The sequence below is a fragment of the Pistacia vera genome, unplaced genomic scaffold (assembly GCF_008641045.1).
Source record: "Pistacia vera cultivar Batoury unplaced genomic scaffold, PisVer_v2 Contig400, whole genome shotgun sequence".
Taxonomy (NCBI): Eukaryota; Viridiplantae; Streptophyta; class Magnoliopsida; order Sapindales; family Anacardiaceae; genus Pistacia; species Pistacia vera.
In genome coordinates this window covers 681,574-701,687 of record NW_022196225.1, presented here as the reverse complement: position 1 = coordinate 701,687, position 20,114 = coordinate 681,574, and the positions used below count along the sequence as shown (strand labels likewise).

The 20,114-nt window shown below is 36.1% G+C and overlaps 1 protein-coding gene across 1 annotated transcript; it reads right to left on the bottom strand.

Moving 5' to 3' along the window:
* Positions 1 to 395: 395 nt before the first annotated feature.
* Positions 396 to 3,488, bottom strand: LOC116141784 (probable beta-D-xylosidase 5). Its single transcript, XM_031427259.1, has 5 exons — positions 2,777 to 3,488; positions 2,472 to 2,641; positions 2,288 to 2,385; positions 1,423 to 2,187; positions 396 to 1,287 (listed from the first exon to the last, which is right to left on the bottom strand). The coding sequence occupies exons 1-5, from the start codon at positions 3,461 to 3,463 to the stop codon at positions 662 to 664; spliced, it is 2,346 nt and encodes a 781-aa protein (XP_031283119.1). The 5' UTR covers positions 3,464 to 3,488; the 3' UTR covers positions 396 to 661.
* Between the last annotated feature and the right edge of the window lie 16,626 nt (positions 3,489 to 20,114).

Below are 20,114 nucleotides of genomic sequence, written 5' to 3'. Positions count from 1 at the left end.
TATTTGTAACAAAACAGGTTTTTTACAATGGTTTGGTTCTTCTTCCTCCACACCCATTTCCTGGAAATGCTTCAAGAGAACACCAGAAATCAAATTTGCCTTTCTTTTCGGTGCGGATATAACTTAGTCCAGTAAAATCATATGGGGCTGTATAATGGATTATTTTGGTTATGGCAATGCAAGTAATTGCAGGTTTATCCAAACAAAAAAGGATGCAAGAATGAGTTGTTCACAAAAACGGCTATGCTGGTTAATTATTGTACAGGTTATTAAGTGTTAAATGAATAATAATGTGGACTATCATATGCCGTATTTCATTAAAAATCCTCAATTTTATGCAAAAGTCATCAATATATCTTAATGCATCAAAATACTATCGTTTAATAGAGATGTAGTCAAGAGACAGTAACTTTATTGGATCAGTTACATTACATAGATAACTCCCTAAAAGAAAGCATATTCCTCAAATTGACCGAGTCCCCGGGTTTGATTAGACTAAAGTTGAATGTGTCATATTGCATATGACTCAGTTGTTCAGTGAGAAATGTAAACCAGGATTTATAATAGATATTTCTGAACCCATAACTATGTATTATTACACTGCACTATAAATTTGCTATAGGCTATAGTAACTGGTGTGGATAACTAATGCTGACATTTACTACATGGATGCAGAGACTCCTTCATTTCCACTTTTTGCAACCCTAACATTGACGTGATGCCTCACTCGGCGCTCGCTAGGTGACCCAATAATCAGTATGTGCTGCCCCATCACTAGCTTCCTTTTTCCTTCACTATCCACAACACTGAGTCCCTCGCACAAATCCAACCTTACTGTCACATTCATGGTCTTGCCTTTTCTCACCTCCACCCTTTCGAATCCAACCAGCTGCACATTGGGTACACCTGTGACTACTGAGATTGGTGGCTTCCAGAACACTAGTACCACATGAGCACCGTCCATCGGACCACTGTTCTTCACGCCAATGACAGCGTCAAAATGTGAATTGTCGCAGTTTATTGTCGAGACATCGATGGCTTCTCCATTGGAAGAGTGAATAATGTGTGGCTTTGGTTGGATGAGCAATGTGGTAGGAGCAGATATTATGAATTTGGAGAATGATGAGTAACTTAGTCCGCGACCAAATCCATAGATGGATTTGCCCGAGAAAAACCTGTAGGTTCTTCCAGGGAAGTTGGCTGTGGCGTTGGCTCTCATTCTCATGTCTGTCATTGGAACTTCATCCACATAGTCTTGCAGGTACCAAGTAAAAGGAGACCTTCCAGCTGACAATATGAATAAGTTATTAGTCTCCTAGCAGCTTATAACAATTACCGTGCATGAAAAAGTTTGAAAAAGAAAGGAGAATGCTTAAAGTGTGACATATGAAATTCCTGATGAAAATGGTATCGAGAGTTTACCAGGATTGTAGTCTCCGAAAATGACTTGAGCTATGGCCTCTCCTCCAGCTTGACCTGGATATCCCACCCAGAGTATCCCCCCAATCTTGCTATTATTCTTCGCAAAAGAGACATCAATAGGACCAGCAGACATTATAACAAGAATCAAAGTTCCATTTGTTGCATTAACCACTTCCACCACCATCTTCTCTTGATATCCTGGTAAAGTCAAGTTATCTCTATCAAGCCCCTCCGCTTCTATAGACTGATCGAGCCCCACGACTACCACCACCGCATCAGCTGTCGCTGCAGCCTTAGCTGCCCGCTCAATAAGGCTTGCATCACTGCATTTTACACTGCTACAACCCGGTTCATATGTCACGGATGACACATACTTTTGCAGCCCCTGTAAAGGACTAGTATAGCCGCAAGGTTTACCGGCGTAGTTGCTTATCATAACCATGGTGGCATTAGCATTTGGTCCTATAATTGCTAAGTTCTTGGTGGTATTAGAAGACAGAGGAAGAGCTCCATTGTTGTCCAGTAAAACTATTCCTTGTTTTGCTGCATCAAGCGCCAATAACTGATGATCCTCTGTACATACATCAGGCGGTCCTAAATTTCCGAATGGTTGCGATTTGAGATCCCCATCAAAAAATCCAAGTCTCATGAGAACTATGTAGTTGTATATCAAGGCCTGATCCACAACAGATTCTTCAACCTTGCTCAAGTTCACTGCATTCTCAGTGTACTTCCCCAAATAGTCCCCGCAATTCATGTTTAACCCTGTATACCATAATCATATTGAAATGTTAAATACATTCAAAAACAGGAGAAACTAGTCAACAATTTTGAGTCGGTGATTAAAATTAAGCAATTGCAAAACCTGCTTTCAGGGCAAGAGCTACAGCATCTTCAGGGGTGGCAGTGTAATGAATGGAATTGTAATAAACCGATATAGAGTCGCAATCTGAGACAATATATCTGCCCAAAGAACATTGATTATTTCAATTAGACAGAGTCTTTTTTATATGCATTATCTTGGGTTAGAATGGTCTATATTTACGTACCCATCAAGACCCCATTGGCCTCTGATAACACCTTTGAGAAGGTCTGGATCAGCGCAGGTGGGGATTCCATTTACTCTATTGTATGAACACATTACACTACTGACATGTCCCTCCTCTACACAGCTCTTAAATGGAGGCTGATACGTATCCTCCAGGTCCTGCTTGGTCACCTGCAAAACCCCAAATAGACCAGTCTTATGTTTAGCTAAGTCACATCCCCAGTTCTCTTTTTGCAAATCATGAAGAGAATCCAACTCAATTACTCATTTTGAAAGTAAATAGAAAATGATTTAATGTAAATGTACCTTAGCATCAAAGTGAAATCGATCAACGCCTTTCCAATTATCAACATCATAAGCAGTATAATGCTTGCAACAACTTGAAACCTTAAGCCTGTCATTAGTAGAACTCTCTCCGCCGCCCACTTCCTGCAAACCTCGAACATAATTCACAGCATATTTTGAAACCACCAGAGGGTCCTCACCAGGCGTTTCTTGGCCACGTCCCCATCTTGGGTCACGGAACACATTAACATTAGGACTCCAATATGTCAACCCGCCTAGACCAACATTGTACATGGCTCGAGCCTCGGTTGACACAACCTGCCCCATCTTAAACCATAGATTCGTGTTAAAACTAGCTGCCGACAAAATTACAGCAGGGAAACTGGTTGCACCAGGCACTGTGCCATTGAAATGTACCCCTGGACCAACGTCTGAGACTCCATGAAGTGCTTCGGACCACCATTCATATGCGGGCACGCCTAGCCTGGAAATCCCTGTGGCTTTGTTTACCAACTGTTGCACCTTTTCTTTGAGAGTCAAGCGTGAAACGAGGTCCTCGGCTCGCTGCTGATAAGTTAAAGAGGTGTTACAGAAAGGGAACTGGCTTGTTGCAGGCTTGCTCTTGTCGCATGCAAATTGTTGACAGGTACATGGTATTAATAGTGGGAGAAACAAAAGGCAAAGTGGTAAGAAAAATTGAGTATTCATGGCTTGCGTAATTTAGTTTTTTTCTAAGTTGGTTATGAATATGATAGAATAGTGGAAGTATGAGCATGGATTTATAGTAGAAGGTTGAACGCAAGTGTCCATCAGCATCAACTTTTTATCTACAAGACCAAAAGAAATTAAAGTTTGCTTGTGGATTGAGTAAAAGAAAGGTCATTTGACTATTGGTTCAGTTCTTCAGTTTGGGAAGAAATGATTTATGGATGCTTAGACAAAACAAAAGGTTCTTTAGCTCTCAGTGGCAATACTTACGTTTGTGGTCCACATTGTATTATTAAATGGTGATCTTTATCGTTCATATTTGTTTCCTGTATCAAACATATTTTGATATATAAATATATATTAAATGTTATATGAACTTATTGTTTGTTAATTTCTTCTCCTGTTCTTCTTGGTTTGGATCCGTAATTGTATTTCTCTAGACCTTGCTACATTATGTGATTGGGCATAGCTTTAAAACTTTCATAAAACAAGGGTGTGAGTGTGAGCTAAGTTTTTCCACAAGACCACTCAGCTTGACGTGAAAGTTGAAACATTGAAATTGTTGATCCTGTTAGTATTAATGTGAAAATTTGCACCATTAGGATTGTTAAATGGATCTCTTTCTTCAATATGATTACCGTCATACTAAGTAATAGCTATGATATATTAATGTCCTATAATTATCACAGCTATTACTTAGTAATTTGATGAAATAATTAATGTCGTATTTAAAGCAAAAGAATTATTTGTAGAGCAAGCCAAGCTGTGCACTCAATGAAGGGTGTCTTCAAAGAAATTGCAAACGTCATAGTCCATTAAAAGTAATCGTTTGTCAATATCAAGCATCGATCAGCAGCACTTTGAAAAAGCTTCAAGAAAACACCACAAATTTAAATCAACAAAGAAACATAAATGAAATACAAAGATCTTCTAACCATATGCCAAAAATATGTGAAAAATGTGGAATATATTATTTCATAAGGGCCATCTGTCTCAATAGCTGAAAATTTTATATTTTATTCATTGTCTCCCTATATTTCATTGCTTATGAAGTTACATATAGATTTCTTTAGTCATTCTAATTTAAACCAATAGAGGTAATACTGCTGTTGGTGCTGGTGCTTATACTACGTGGAGATCCATAGCCTTCTTCACTTCCATTTTCAGCATGCCTAATCCTAAAGTTTGTACAATGCTTCACTTGGCGCTCACTAGGTGACCCAATCATGAGTGTGTTGCCCCATCATTAACTTCCTTTTTTCTCAGATCTGCCTCTCCTTGCCTCCACCCTCTCAAACCCAACCAGCTGCACATTGGGCGCACCACTCACCCCTCTTGAGCTTGGTGGCTCCCAGAACACTAGCACCACATGTGCGTCGTCCATTGGCCCCCTGTTTCTCACACCTATCACTACGTCAAATTGTTGATGAGACATCAATGACTCTGCAGCCATTGGAACGGTGTGATAAAGTTCTAGGGACTTGACACAAATGTTGCTCTGATACCACGATAAAGTGGGTTTGGGTAGAATTCACTCTAAAAAACAAGCTCAAATGAGGAGGGAGTCTAACCGCATATATACACCTTAACAGTCCACCAACTAGGTAATGTCGGACAAATACAACTTCTAACAAGTGAATTACTTGTGACTTTAAGTGGTTGAATACTGAGGAAGGATGTAAACCCCCGTGTCAGCATTTCGATGCTATAAGGTATGTAATTCCACCCTTAAAAGGATTTTTATCAATAAAGGGGTAAAATGGTCATTTTGCATGCATTATGAGACATGAATGTTGTACAGTGTTAGGAATTGATGATACTGATAAGAAATATGGTTAAAGGGTCATGAAGGAGGTTAGTAGGGTTAAACGGCATAAACAGTTTCCAAGTGGTATAATGGTCTTTTCACAATAATTTATAGGAATCAAGTATCCATAAAAGTGTATTATGGGTAAATTAGTTAATTATCTTATGGATTTACTTGGTCACCAAGTAGAAAAGAGAAGTAAAATGACATTAAAGGAGTGTAATAATTATGTTGTAGGGGAAAATGACCAAAATGCCCTTATATGCAAAATTTATACCAAATGACCCATATCTCTAACTTTTGATGGACAATCCCATTTGGGAATTAAAAAAAAATGAAATATTTATAAGATATTTTCTTGGTTAAGTTGGCCAACACTCTTGGAACATCAAACTCTCTTCTTCAAGTCTCATTCTCCTTCATTAAAGGCTTAAATTCAGGCTCTCTCTCTCTCTCTCAAAATTTTCATAGGATTTCAATTTGAATTTCGAAGGAGATCACCATCCACACTTAAAGAACTTCAATTTCAGGGTTTAAGGTGAGTTTCAAAACCCTAGTTGTTCTAATTTTCAGTTAAAAGAGAAATTCATAAGTGGTTATGTGTGTAAGGTAGAAAGTGTGAACCTTTGGAGCTAAGGAAGAGTGTCTTTATGCTTTGAATACTAAGGTAAGGAGAAAAAAATCTCCCTTATGACTACAATTGATAACACCTAGGGTTGATGAAACTTACATCTATTTATGTTAATTTGAGTGTGATGCTATGTTTTGGTTATGGATTGTTTAAATGGGTGTGTTGGTGGGTGAATGTATGCATATGGAGGATGTTTATGCCAATTAAGAGATTTGTAGTTGGACGATGTTTTGGCACTTTTTGGTTTTGTAAAAAGGGAAGTTTTTATGGCCTTTTATACTTATAATGATATGACAAATACTATGAATGTGCAAATGAATGTGACATGGTTAAGAATGAATAGAATTTGGATTTGGCTTTTTAAGACTTATACTGTACATGCTTCACTAAATTAGTCATAACTGAAGTTATAAAAGTTTGATTGAGCTGATTCTTAAAGTATTAAAAAGTTGAGAAATAGACCTAAAACCTTTATGTTTTAGCCAAAAATCAATTCGAATTGAAAGATGAGAAAAAAATTGCTTGAATAGTGACAAACTGTATGACATCCACATCCTTAAATAAAATTCCCATCTTTTTTATAATTTCTAATAAACCACTGAATAATCTTACTATTGAAATTCCTTGTGTTGTATGAGAAATCGAACGAATTAAGTTAATGAATTTAATAGGGTAATATTCATGTCATGGAGCTTTGCTAAATTGATTGATGAATTGTGCAATTGGCCAAGGATACATGTTAAATGAATGAATAGTATGATTGAGCATGGGAGATGTTATCCCATATGTTTGCGTTCATAATGGTAATGCGTATAGCTTGTTTAGTTGACTTATGAAAAATTTATGAAATGTTAAAGAATGAATTCCATGAGTCTCTTGAGGTATAAACCAAGATCAGAGGAATGGAATCTTTGTGGAAACCATGAGTCCTTTAAGGTGACAACCAAGAACAAAGTAATGGTTCAAATGAATCCGATCAGATAATAAAGACTAATGAAAACATCAAGTACAAAGACAAAAGAAATAGACATGCCATGTTTATGAATATTGCATAAGTCATATATGTTCTATGTTATATTATGTATGGTTATGTTATGACTTATGTTTATGAGGAAAGTCCAAAGTGTATGACATGTTTGATGAACTTGATAATATCAATGAATGAAGGTCATGTCTTGCAGGTAGGTAAAGGTAAGGTCTTGAGTAATATGCTTGTATAATGAACCTTAATAGTTTATGAAAGACCATATTTCCTTACTGAGCGATTAGCGCTCAACTACGAAATTTTTTAAATGTTTGCAGGTAAGAATTGAGCTTGAAGCTGGGAGAGGGCTTGGGAATGACATGCGCATGAAGGAATGCTTTTGCTATGTTTTGAATTTGTTGTAAATAACATCAAATGGTTTTTGGTTTATGGATGTTGAAGTAAATATGTTTTATAAACCTAGTATGACCATTCCTTGTCAAATTAATGAAAAGGTTAAAGAATTATATACTTGTGATAATAACTTGTAGGAAACTAAATTTCTTAAATCATTTTAGCATATGGGATGTTAATATCATGCTTTAAAAAAAAAAAAAAAAAAAAACAAAGACAAAAGTATAGGTTTTAAAACAAACTTATTTCCTAGGTGTGTCTTTTCTAGGTTCTCAATGGCTAAGGGGTACTTAGGAAATACCTAGTTAGGGAGGGGTTTTACAGTTGGTATCAGAGCACGATTTTGGGTATTCTAAATGATGTTTTGATTGAATTGTTATAGTTATTTTATATTTAATTGATGTTGAAATGGTGTTTGTAAGTAATGGAAGTATCATTCCTCATGCGTCCCCAAGATACTCTCTCCAGCCGATTGCTGTAAGTATTTTCTTTACTTGCTTAGTGAATATAATTAGCTAACGTTGATTGAAATTTGTGTGAGTAAAGGGTATGGCTACGAGGCATTCACGAAAGGTTAATAGGAGGGGCAAGGAGAATGTTAATAAAGTAGGCACTAGTGAGCCAGTAGCATCGACTGCCAATGCACCCCCTAATAGTGGACCAGCTACTTCTACCCAAAATGCTTCTGTTTTGGATGAGACTACAATCAATAGGATGATTCAAGTAGCCATTAGTGAGGCCTTTATGAGGGTTACCCTGGAAAGTATAAGTAACCAAGTGAACGCAAATCCCTTAGTTCCAGCAGTTTAGCCTCAGCTCCAAATACTAGTTCCATCTCTAGTAACCGGACCAGTTATGCCGATGGGTGCTACACCTTTTGGTCAAGTGGAACCAATCTATAATCTTTCTCAAAAGCACCAACCTCTAGAGTTTAGTGGTTCAAACGATCCGTCGGTGACAGAGGAGTGGAAGAGACTGTCGAATGGGCAATGGCCTTGTTTCCCATGGGTGACCAAGAAAAAGTCCGCTATGCTTCCTATTTGTTGAAAGGAGATGCCTATGTATGGTGGAAGCTAATGGAGCATACTGATGTGATGAGTGCCCTTTCTTTGAATGAATTCAAAAGGCTATTTGAAGCAGAATATCGGTCGGCAGACATGTTATCCGTAAAGACTCAAGAGTTCACGGAATTCAAGCAAGGTAATATGACTATTAGAGAGTATGCTACAATGTTCAACTCCCTAGCCCGTTTTGCTCCTACTATGGTGAGTACTCAACAGAGCCTGTTAGAGAGATTTGTTAATGGATTGCACCCAAAAGTTGCCTAGATTGTTATAGCTGGTGGTTAGCCTCCCAAGACTTACAGTAAGGCCCTAGAACAGGCATTGAGAGTGGAGATTTATGTGAATAAGGAGAGGTAAATGGAGAACCCTAAGTTGGTGATTGGTAGATCTAGTTTAGGCCAGACAGCAGTTCAGAAGGTTGAAGTGGGGAATTCCACTTAGAACCCGAAGGACAAAAGTAAAAGAAAGTTTCAGCAAAGATTTCAAAAGAAGGGCGGCAAGAATAAAAAGGACTCCACAACAACAATAGAGAAGGAACAATCTACCCTATTGTCAAAAATGTGGGAGGCAACATAAGGGGGATTGTTTATTAGGGACCAATGTGTGTTTCAAATGTAAACAACCGGGACATATGGCAAAGGACAGTAAAGTTATTAGACTATTTCCCTTTAGATTGTTGGAGTTTCTACTGCTAGAGTTTACTCAATGGCTCAGAAAGAAGATGAAGCCAGTCCATCTGCAGTTACTGGTTAGTTACAATTTCACTCTACTTCTTTATATGTATTAATTGATTCTAAGGCTACCCATTCTTTTATCTCACATGGTATCATAAAAGGATTAGGTTTAGAGCCTAGTAAAGTGGAAAATGCTGTTAAAATTGAGATGCCTAATGGGGAGAATTATGTTCCTGATAAGTTGTTAATGGAGGAAACTATAGTGATTGATGGGCATGAGTTGAATGTTGATTTGATTGATTTTGATACGATTTTGGGAATGGACTTCCTGAGCAAATATGGAGTGTTGATAGACTGTCGGAAGAAGAAGGCCAGGTTTAATTTAGATGCGAGAGACAGATTCACCTTTAGGAAAGGTCATCTACACAGCATGATAATAAGTGCAATGAAGGCAATGAAGATGATAAGGAAGGGTTGTACATGGTACATAGCTAATATGGTGAATAAAGAAAAGTTTCCAAACTTTGGTGTTCGGGATGTACCCATAGTACAAGAATTCGAAGATGTATTTCCAGAAGATTTGCCAAGACTTCCTCCAAAAAGAGAAATGGAGTTTTGAATAAAGATAGCTCCTAGAACGACACCAATATCTAAAGCCCTGTATAGAATGGCTCCAGCAGAGTTACAAGAGTTAAAGAAGCAGCTTCAAAAGTTGTTGGATAAAGGTTTCATTCAACCCAGTCATTCTCCATGGGGAGCTCCTATTTTATTTGTCAAGAAAAAAGATGGTTCGATAAGAATGTGTGTCGATTACAAGGAGCTCAATAAGATGACAGTGAAAAACAAGTATCCATTGCCAAGAATTGATGACTTGTTTGATCAGTTAAAGAGAGCTTCGGTGTTTTCCAAGATTGATCTTCGGTCAGGCTACCATCAAGTGACGGTCACTGACAAGGATATTCCCAAGACTGTATTCCGAACCAAGTACGGGCATTATGAATTTATAGTGATGCCATTTGGATTGACAAATGCACCAGCGGTGTTCATGGATTTGATGAATAGGACTTTCCATGATTGTCTAGATTAATTTCTGGTAATTTTTATAGATGATATCCTGGTCTATTCCAAAACAAAAAAAGTTTATGAAGAGCATTTGAGATTTGTGTTACAAAGACTAAGGGAGAAAAAGTTATATGCTAAGTTCTCCAAATGTGAGTTTTGGTTGGATCAAGTAGCATTCTTGGGACATGTTGTTTCATAAAAAGGTATTTCAGTAGACCTTAGTCAGATTGAAGTAGTGATTAAATGGCCAAGACCAAAGACAGTAAAAGAAGTTAGAAGTTTTCTTGGTTTAGCAGGGCATTACAGGAAATTTGTGGAAGGCTTTGCTAAATTAGCTTCTCTACTCATAGCTCTGACAAAAAAAGAAGCCCCATTCAGATGGACTGAAACCTGTGAGAAGAGTTTCCAAGAATTGAAAAGAAGATTGACTACTACTCATATTTTAACTCTTACAAATGATAACGTAGAGTATGATAACTATACCGATGCTTCTCATAATGGTTTAGGGGCGGTACTAATGTAGCAAGGCAGTGTGATTGCATATGCCTCTCATCAATTGAAAGACTATAAAAAGAGGTATGCCATTCATGACCTCGAATTAGCAGCTGTAGTTTTTGCTTTAAAGATTTGGAGACATTTTCTCTTTGGAGTGAAATGTAATATTTACACAGAACACAAAAGTCGAAAATACTTTTTCACCCAGAAAGAATTGAATTTGAGGCAGAGGATATGGCTTGAGTTGGTGAAGGACTATGAATGTGATATTATGTATTAGCTAGGGAAAGCTAATGTAGTTGCAGATGCCCTCAGTAGGAAAGTCTCATTAGCTCAGCTAACTTTGCAGAAGCACCCGCAACAAGAGATAATGGAGGAGGGGATAGAGTTAGAGATTGGGAAATTGTCCAAAATTGAAGTTCGGTCTAAGTTGTTGGAGGAAATTAGAGAAAAACAAGCGGATGATGGGCTTAGTAAAGGAATTGAGCAGTAGTTGAAAGATGGTAGAGAATCAGAATTCAAATGGGTGAATGAATGGAATCCTGAAATTTAGAGATAGAGTGTATGTTCCTCAGGATATTGAATTGAGAAAGAAGATTTTAGAGGAAGCACATAGTACTTCTTACATTGTTCATCCAGGGAGGGTAAAGATGTATCAGGATTTGAGGACAGCTATTGGTGGCAAGGGTTAAAGAAAGATGTAACTGAGTATGTTACCAGATGCTTGGTGTGCCAGCAAGTTAAAACAGAACATCAGTGCCCTTCAGGACTGTTACAGCCCCTTAGTATTCCTCCTTGAAAATGGGAAGATATTTCTATGGATTTCATTTTAGGCCTTCCTAGAGTGCAAAGGGGTTATAATGCCATTTGGGTGATTGTACATAAATTGACTAAATCAGCTCATTTCATTCCAGTTACAGACAAGATCTCCTCTGATTAGCTGGGCCGATTATATGTCAAAGAAATAGTAAGATTACATGGAGTACCTAGTAGTATTGTCTCAGATAGTGATGTAAAATTTATGTTAGTATTTTGGAGTAGCATGCAGAAGGCATGGGGTACTAGGCTTAATTTCAGCACAGCCTATCATCCTCAGACGGATGGACAGGCAGAAAGAATGAATCAAATATTGGAGGATATGTTACGGGCTTGTTGTGTGGATCACAAGTTGAATGACATTCTCCCTCTAGTTGAATTCGCTTATAACAATAGTTATCAAGCAACCATTAAAATGGCACCATGTGAAGCCTTGTATGGAAGGAAATGTAGATCTCCGTTATATTGGGACGAAAGAGGAGAAAAGAATGCATTAGCTCAAGCTCTCGGTCTAGAAATGATACAAAAGAGGATAGAAGATGTAAAGCTGATCCGAGAGAGAATGAAACAAGCACAAGATAGACAGAAAAGTTATGCAGATCCAAATAGGAAATATATAGAATTTCAAGCGGGAGATAAGGTATTTGTGAAAATCACTCCTTATAAGAAAGTGATGAGATTTGGAAGGAAAGGAAAGCTTGCTCCTAGATACATCGGTTCATTTGAAGTGTTACAGAAAGTTGGCAAGATGGCATATAGACTTGCACTACCAATCAGTATGGATCGAATACATAATGTGTTCCATGTTTCCTTGTTGTGAAAGTATATTCATGATCCTTCTCACATACTTCAAGCAGAAGAAGTGGAGCTAAAAGATGACCTAACTTACGAAGAATCTCCAATTCAGATTCTCGATAGAAAAATTAAGGAACTCCGAAACAAGAATGTACCGCTTGTTAAAGTATTGTGGAGAAATCATAATGTTGAAGAAGCAACATGGGAGGTCAAGCAAAACATGAAAGAAAAGTATCCAGATCTCTTCAATTAAATTTCGAGGATCAAATTCTTATAAGGAGGGGAGGATTGTAAACCCCCGTGTCAGCATTCCGATGCTATAAGGTATGTAATTCTACCCTTAAAAGGATTTTTATCAACAAAGGGGTAAAATGGTCATTTTGCATGCATTATGAGACCTAAATGTTGTAAAGTGTTATAATTGATGATATTGATAAGAAATATGGTTAAAGGGTCATGAAGGAGGTTAGTAGGGTTAAACGACATAGACGGTTCTTAAGGGGTATAATGGTCTTTTCACAATAATTTATAGGAATCAAGTATCCATAAAAGTGTATTATGGGTAAATTAGTTAATTATCTTATGGATTTAATTGGTCACTAAGTAGAAAAGAGAAGTCAAATGGCATTAAAGGAGTGTAATAATTATGTTGTAGGGGGAAATGACCAAAATGCCCTTATATGTAAAATTTATACCAAATGACCCATATCTCTAACTTTTGATGGCCAATCCCATTTGGGAATTAAAAAAATGAAATATTTATAAGATATTTTCTTGGTTAAGTTGGCCAAAACTCTTATAACATCAAACTCTCTTCTTCAAGTCTCATTCTCCTCCATTAAAGGCTTAAATCCAAGCTTTCTCTCTCTCAAAATTTTCATAGGATTTCAAGTTGAATTTCGAAGGAGATCACCATCCACACTTAAAGAACTTCAATTTTAGGGTTTAAGGTGAGTTTCAAAAACCCTAGTTGTTCTGATTTTCAGTTAAAAGATAAATTCATAAGTGGTTATGTGTGTAAGGTAGAAAGGGTGAACCTTTGGAGCTAAGGAGGAGTGTCTTTTTGCTTTCAACACTAAGGTAAGGAAAAAAAATATCCCTTATGACTACAATTGATAACACCTAGGGTTGATGAAACTTACATCTATTTATGTTAATTTGAGTGTGATGCTATGTTTTGGTTATGTATTGTTTAAATGGGTGTGTTGGTGGGTGTATGTATGCATATGGAGGATGTTTATGCCAATTAAGAGATTTGTAGTTGGACGATGTTTTGGCACTTTTTTGTTTTGTAAAAAGGGAGGTTTTTATGGCCTTTTATACTTAGAATGATATGGCAAATACTATGAATGTGCAAATGAATGTGACATGGTTAAAAATGAATAGAATTCGGATTTGGCTTTTTAAGACTTATACTGTACATGCTTCACTGAATCTGTCATAACTGAAGTTATAAAAGTCTGATTGAGCTGATTCTTAAAGTATTAAAACGTTGAGAAATAGACCTAAAACCTTTATGTTTCAGCCAAAAATCAATTCGAATTGGAAGATGAGGAAAAAATTGCTTGAATAGTGACAAATTTTATGGCATCCAACTCTTTAAATAAAATTCCCATCTTTTTTATAATTTCTAATAACCCACTGAATAATCTTACTGTTGAAATTCCTTGGGTTGTATGAGAAATCGAACGAATTAAGTTAATGAATTTAATATGTTAATATTCATGTCATGGAGTTTTGCTAAATTGATTGATGAATTGTGCAATTGGCCAAGGGTACATGTTAAATGAATGAATAGTATGATTGAGCATGGGAGATGTTATCCCATATGTTTGCATTCATAATGGTAATGCATATAGCGTATTTAGTTGACTTATGAAAAATTTATGAAATGTTAAAGAATGAATTCCATGAGTTTCTTGAGGTATAAACCAAGATCAGAGGAATGGAATCTTTGTGGAAACCATGAGTCCTTTGAGGTGACGACCAAGAACAAAGTAATGGTTTAAATGAATCTGATTGGATAACAAAGACTAATGAAAACATCAAGTACAAAGACAAAAGAAACAGGCATGCCATGTTTATGAATATTACATAAGTCATATTATATTATGTATGGTTATGTTATGACTTATGTTTATAAGGAAAGTCTAAAGCGTATGACATGTTTTATGAGCTTGTTAATGTCAATTAATGAAGGTTATGTCTTGTAGGTAGGTAAAGGTAAGGTCCTGAGTAATATGCTTGTATAATGAACCTTAGTAGTTTATGAAATGCCATATTCCCTTACTGAGCGATTAGCGCTCGCCCCACAAAATTTTTTAAAATGTTTGCAGGTAAGAATTGAAGCTTGAAGCTGGGAGAGGCTACTGGGGAATGACATGCGCATTAAGGAATGCTTTTGCCATTTTTTGAATTTTTGTTGTAAAATAACATCAAATGATTTTTGGTTTATGGATGTTGAATTAAATATGTTTTAATAAACCTAGTATGACCATTTCCTTGTCAAATGAATGAAAAAGGTTAAATGATATTATATACTTATGATAATAACTCCGTAGGAAGCTAAATTTCTTAAATCATTTTATGGATATGGGATGTTTAATATCATGCTTTTTTAAAAAAAAAAAAAAAAAAAAAACAAAGACAAAACAGACAAAAGTATAGGTTTTAAAACAAACTCATTTCCTAGGCGTGTCTTTTCTAGGTTCTCAATGGCCAAGGGATACTTAGGAAATACCCGGCTAGGGAGGGGTTTTACAAAGGAGCAGATATTATGTACTTTGAGGATGATGAGTAGCTTAGTCCATGACTGAGTTATAGATGGGTATGCCTAAGTATAATCTGTAAGTTCTTCTGGGGAAGTTGGCTTTCGTGTTCTCTCTCATTCTCATGTCCGTCATTGGAATCCGATTCGCATACTCTTGAGGGTACCATGTAAAAGGAGACCTTCCAACTGTCAGCATATGAACAAGTTACTAGAGTGCAAGTCGAGTCGGTCATCACGGTTACAAAATTAAATCTAAATGCTAGACTTATGGTTGGAATTTATTTCGCAATAGAAGCTTGATTGATTTTGGTTGTTGGTTTGATTGAAATTTGGGTGTTGGATTGAACGAAGTTTGGTTTTTGATTATTATTTTGGATTTTTTTTTTTTTTTGGGTTTTTTGGTTAAGAGCCCAAATTGCTACCCATCGCCGCCAAACACCTCCCACCTACCCAAACCCAGCATTGCCCCTACCACTTGTTCGTAGGTAGGGGTGTGCAAAGCCAGATATCCAATCTGGTTTTGCATTTTTCTGATTCGATCCAGAAATTTGAATCAAGATGAAACCTAATCCGAATCCAATCTAGATTTTGTCAGATCCAGTTTCAATCTGATCTGAATATTCAGATTGAATACACTAGATATCTAGTTTTATACGAATTTGCATGGAAAATATCAATATGCCCCCTAAATTTTGCATTATTCCTTAGTACCCCTGCCACATCAACGTTTCATTCTTTTGACCCCTAAAGTTGTCATCATATTTTAGAACAGTCCACATACTTTACCACTTTTCACCTAGGACCCTGAAATAACTTCTTAAAACTTGTAGTTATGGACAACACCGATCTGATCCAGATATCTAGTTTCTTTGTAGAGCCGATCTAGTATCCAATTTGAAAATCTGGATCTTCCAAAAATTGATATCTGAATCCAAATTGAATTTCTAGATATCTAGTTTTTTGGATTTGGATCAAATCGGATTTTTTTGCACACCCCTATTCGTAGGGGCGGCAAACGAGCCGAGCCACTCGTTGAGTGGCTCGACTCAACTCTTTTGTTTAGCCAAGTTCGAACAAACAAAGCTCGGCTCATTGAGCTTGACTCAGCAAGGGGTATATGATAGTTTTATAAGTATTAGATATATATATATATAATCTTATAGAGAGAATCCGGAGAATTGCTAGCTTAAAAAAAAAAAAGTGTTCGTCTAAAATTTTTATACTTAATCCAGTTATAACATACTCTTACGCAATGACTATTTCTCACATATATCAATCCACATTAAAATTCTTCACTAAGACAGTGAGTGTATTCCTCTCGCCAACTTGACATCTCCCGACCACTACAATCTAATACCTGCAAAATAAAGAAAGCAACGGGGTGAGCTATAAATGCTCAGTAAGTAAACCAAATCTAACTATGATCTTACTCCGCTATTTCACTGTATTGTTTCTAAATTTCTGCTTGCTTTCTCTCTTTATTCTCAGACATAGTACTTAGCAGTCTTCTATTTTCCTCAAATCTTTCTATATTCTTCTAGGGATGTGCTATTCTTTATCATTTTATTTCTCTTCTCTACTAGATTATAACTTTCTGTTTCTTTCTCTACTTAACAAATTGCTAAGTTTTCTTGCTATTTGTCATGTTTCTAATTTCTATTCTTTTCTAGCATGTATCTAATTTCTGTCCTTTTCTTGTATATCTCTAATTTCTTTTCTATTCTCATAGGCTTCTATTTTCTTTTCTTCTCTATTTTCAGGGGCTTCTATTTTCTTTTCTTCTCTATTCTCATGGGTTTCTATTTTATTTTCTTTTCTATTCTCATGGGTTTCTATTTTCTTTTCTTTTCTATTCTCATGGGATTCTATTTTCTTTTCTTGACTAGTCAGACACGCAATAATAAAATAAACGGTTTAATCTATGCATAAATACATAAGATGCAGTGCACATAAAATGTCTAATGCATATGCATATGCAAATGATCATGTTTGTATTCTTTCTGAAAATTCTTTTCTAATTCTTTCCCTTTCTTTCTGAAATTTTTTTGTATTCTGTTCTGGTTTGCCGATCGGACTAGGCTGAGGCATGGATTTGGAACCCTGGCCGTGTGAGCGTATTCTAAAATTCTTTCTAGGTACAGTCCTCATCCACATGCACTTCTAGCGGACTATACAATTCTGTTTTCTATTTTGAGGTTGCTCACTGACGGCGGCGTACATGTGGGAAAACTTCTGCATCTCTGTCGCCACTAGCTAATGCAGCGAATGCTCACAGGTTCCTCAACGCAATAGTCCTCTGAAAACATGCTCTGTAAATCTACAACATAACTAGCTAGACATTTTCCAATAATTTCAAAATTTCTTAAATATATGCTATGCTATGTCATGCATTTATATGTTGTCTATGCATGATCCAAAAATACGTGTCTGACTCTGACATGTATTCTATTAATTCTAAGGCTTTTATTTCTATACTTTTCTGGAAAGCCCAAAGTTCTATTCTACTAACACACTTGAATTAAACATTTTCTATTTTATTCTTTATTTCTGAATTCTATGCATCGTGTGTACGTACGCGATTCTATAATTTCTACATAATTATGTAATTCTTCAATTCTATCATGCTATGTAAAATGTACATGTACACAAGTACATTAACTCTCACAAATTCTACTATCTAATATTTTATAATGTAACAAACATGCCTTGCACAACTTTCTAAATACAAATCCTAATGCCATAAATTTTCATTCTCTTAACATGACCATCAACATTGTTACACATGCCCTTCTTTCTTCTTTTCTTTTGGCTACATTCTATACATTAATCTATATTACCATATTAATCATTGTAAATCCAATCTAACATATGGCACAACATATGTACTTTGGCTAAATTCTAATTTTTTTCTAACATTCTTAACTAAACTTTTGGCCAATACAACATATTTTCAAGATCTTCTAGCACAATTCTATAGCTTGTAATAAATAATAAGGCATGAAAACTATACTCATACCCATCAATTTCTAAAATGGTCATGTATTTAATACATAAACTAAACTTCTATTTCTTTGATGTTTCTTTGATATTTATACTTGGGAAAGCTTTTCTATTCTTTATACAATAAAATCACTTATTATATATTATTTATAACTAATCTCAAAACAAGAAACAACAATATACTCATTTGGCCAAGCCATTCTTTGAATGGTCTTTCTAATTTCAAGCATACAAGCTTGACAATTTATGGTGGCATATTGTAATATTATAATATAATCACCCATCTTTTACTATCATCAAATACTACACTATTGCAACAATTTAATATGCAATTCTTGCCATCATTTTTCTAAAGTCATAAGTTTCAAAACTCGTAATTCAATTACTAAATACAATATGTCATTCAAACTAATGCTAAAAGTTCAAGCAACTTGAACCATACACTAAAAGTCATTCCTTTCATTGAACTAACATAACCAAGTGTTATTCTAAATTTTGGCATAACAAAATGCACTCTTGAAAACTAAAACTTACACTTGGTTAAGCCAAAAATAACCTTTCAACTTCAATTCTTTCCTTTCTCAAACAATTTCTCAAACAAGATTTAACAAACTCATGCATGCATTTCTCTTTGAATTTTCATCAAACAATTCACATGCACATGCAAATACTTGGTTGGCCACACTTCTACATCTCTCCAAATCCACCAAAATTGGAGCAAAAACTCACCAAACTTAACTTCAATTCTGGCCGGATTCAACACTTCCAAATTCCTACATCAACACTTCAAAATTTCATCCAAAGTTCAACCAAAATATCACATCTACATAACTACTCATCTTGTCTGAACTTCTACACAATATTCTCCATCAAACAAGCATCTAAACAGCCAATACTTCTTATCATACATCATACACAAACACTCAAGAATCAACTTACACATATACTACCCAAATTAAAGCTTAGATTGGGCTTACTTACCTTGAATTTGCACAACACTAATGATTCAACCTTCCTTTGCTAAAATTCGTTTCCTCTTGGACCTTTGGATGCTTTAGGATTGAAAATCTACAAAAAATTAAGCTAAACCCTATGAATTCTCTTTGAAATTTGATGAAGAAGCTTGAGAGAAAATGGATGAGAGGTGGCGTGCCTAAGGGTGAGAATGGCTAGGGTTTTGTCAATTGAAGCCTTATAACAAATAAAATATATATAGATTCCCATTTCGCCCTTGCACTTTCAAGAAATTTCATCTATGTCCTTTAGTCATTTACCTAATTACCCTCATTTGTATCATCTTCTTCACATTATTTTGCTTCCTTACACTCAACACTTTTTCATCTAGTTGTGAGTGAAAAGACCATTTTACCCTTATTCTTTAATTTCTTTCTATTACTTTACAAACACGTAATTATCTCAACATCATATCACGTGTATTGTCCATAACCTTTCTACCACTCTATTCTCATGGCTAGAACACTTAATACATTTATAAACGAGCCGAGTCACGAGCCGAATTTTCCTGACTCGGTCGACTCGTGACTCGACTCAAACTCGTCTAATGTTTAATCAAGCCATGCTCGTTTAGGGTGATACTCGACTCGTTTACACACCTAGGCAGGCAACATTTTTTATCACAAATCCACTACCGGATATTGCATCTTCCTTGGTTCCAACCTGGTTCAGTGGAGTTCCAAAAAATAATCAGTTGTGGCCTTGTCCTCCACTGAAGCCGAATATAGAGCTCTTGCCCAAGCCTCTACTGAAATTGCTTGGCTTTAAAATTTGTTTCAAGAGTTGTGCATTTCTCTCCCGTGGATTCCTGTTCTATGGTGCGATAGCACTAATGCAAGAGCTCTTGTTTCAAATCATGTTTTCCATGCCCGCATAAAGCACATCGAAATCGATGTTCACTTTGTTCATGAGATGGTTTGCTCTAAACGACTTGTTGTCTAGTATGTTGCTATTGCTTTCCAAGTGGCTGACATTCTGACTAAACCTCTTCCACGTTCTCATTTTTGTCTCTTCGTGATCAACTTCACTTAGCTTCCTCTGTTCCCTCTTCTTCGTTTTTGCTTAAGGGACGATCAGCATTAAGGAAAGCTGCAAACTTCAAATTGAGGGACAATCAGGAAGATAACGAATGATGTTAGGCTGGC

Bases quoted from the DNA above. Each gene is read 5' to 3' on its own strand.
- LOC116141784 (XM_031427259.1), bottom strand. From the start codon at position 3,463: ATGAATACTCAATTTTTCTTACCACTTTGCCTTTTGTTTCTCCCACTA. The intron at 2,188-2,287 runs GTTTTGCAATTG...TATGGTATACAG, and splicing joins AGCTCTTGCCCTGAAAGCAG to GGTTAAACATGAATTGCGGG. The intron at 1,288-1,422 runs GTAAACTCTCGA...TCATATTGTCAG, and splicing joins TTTCGGAGACTACAATCCTG to CTGGAAGGTCTCCTTTTACT.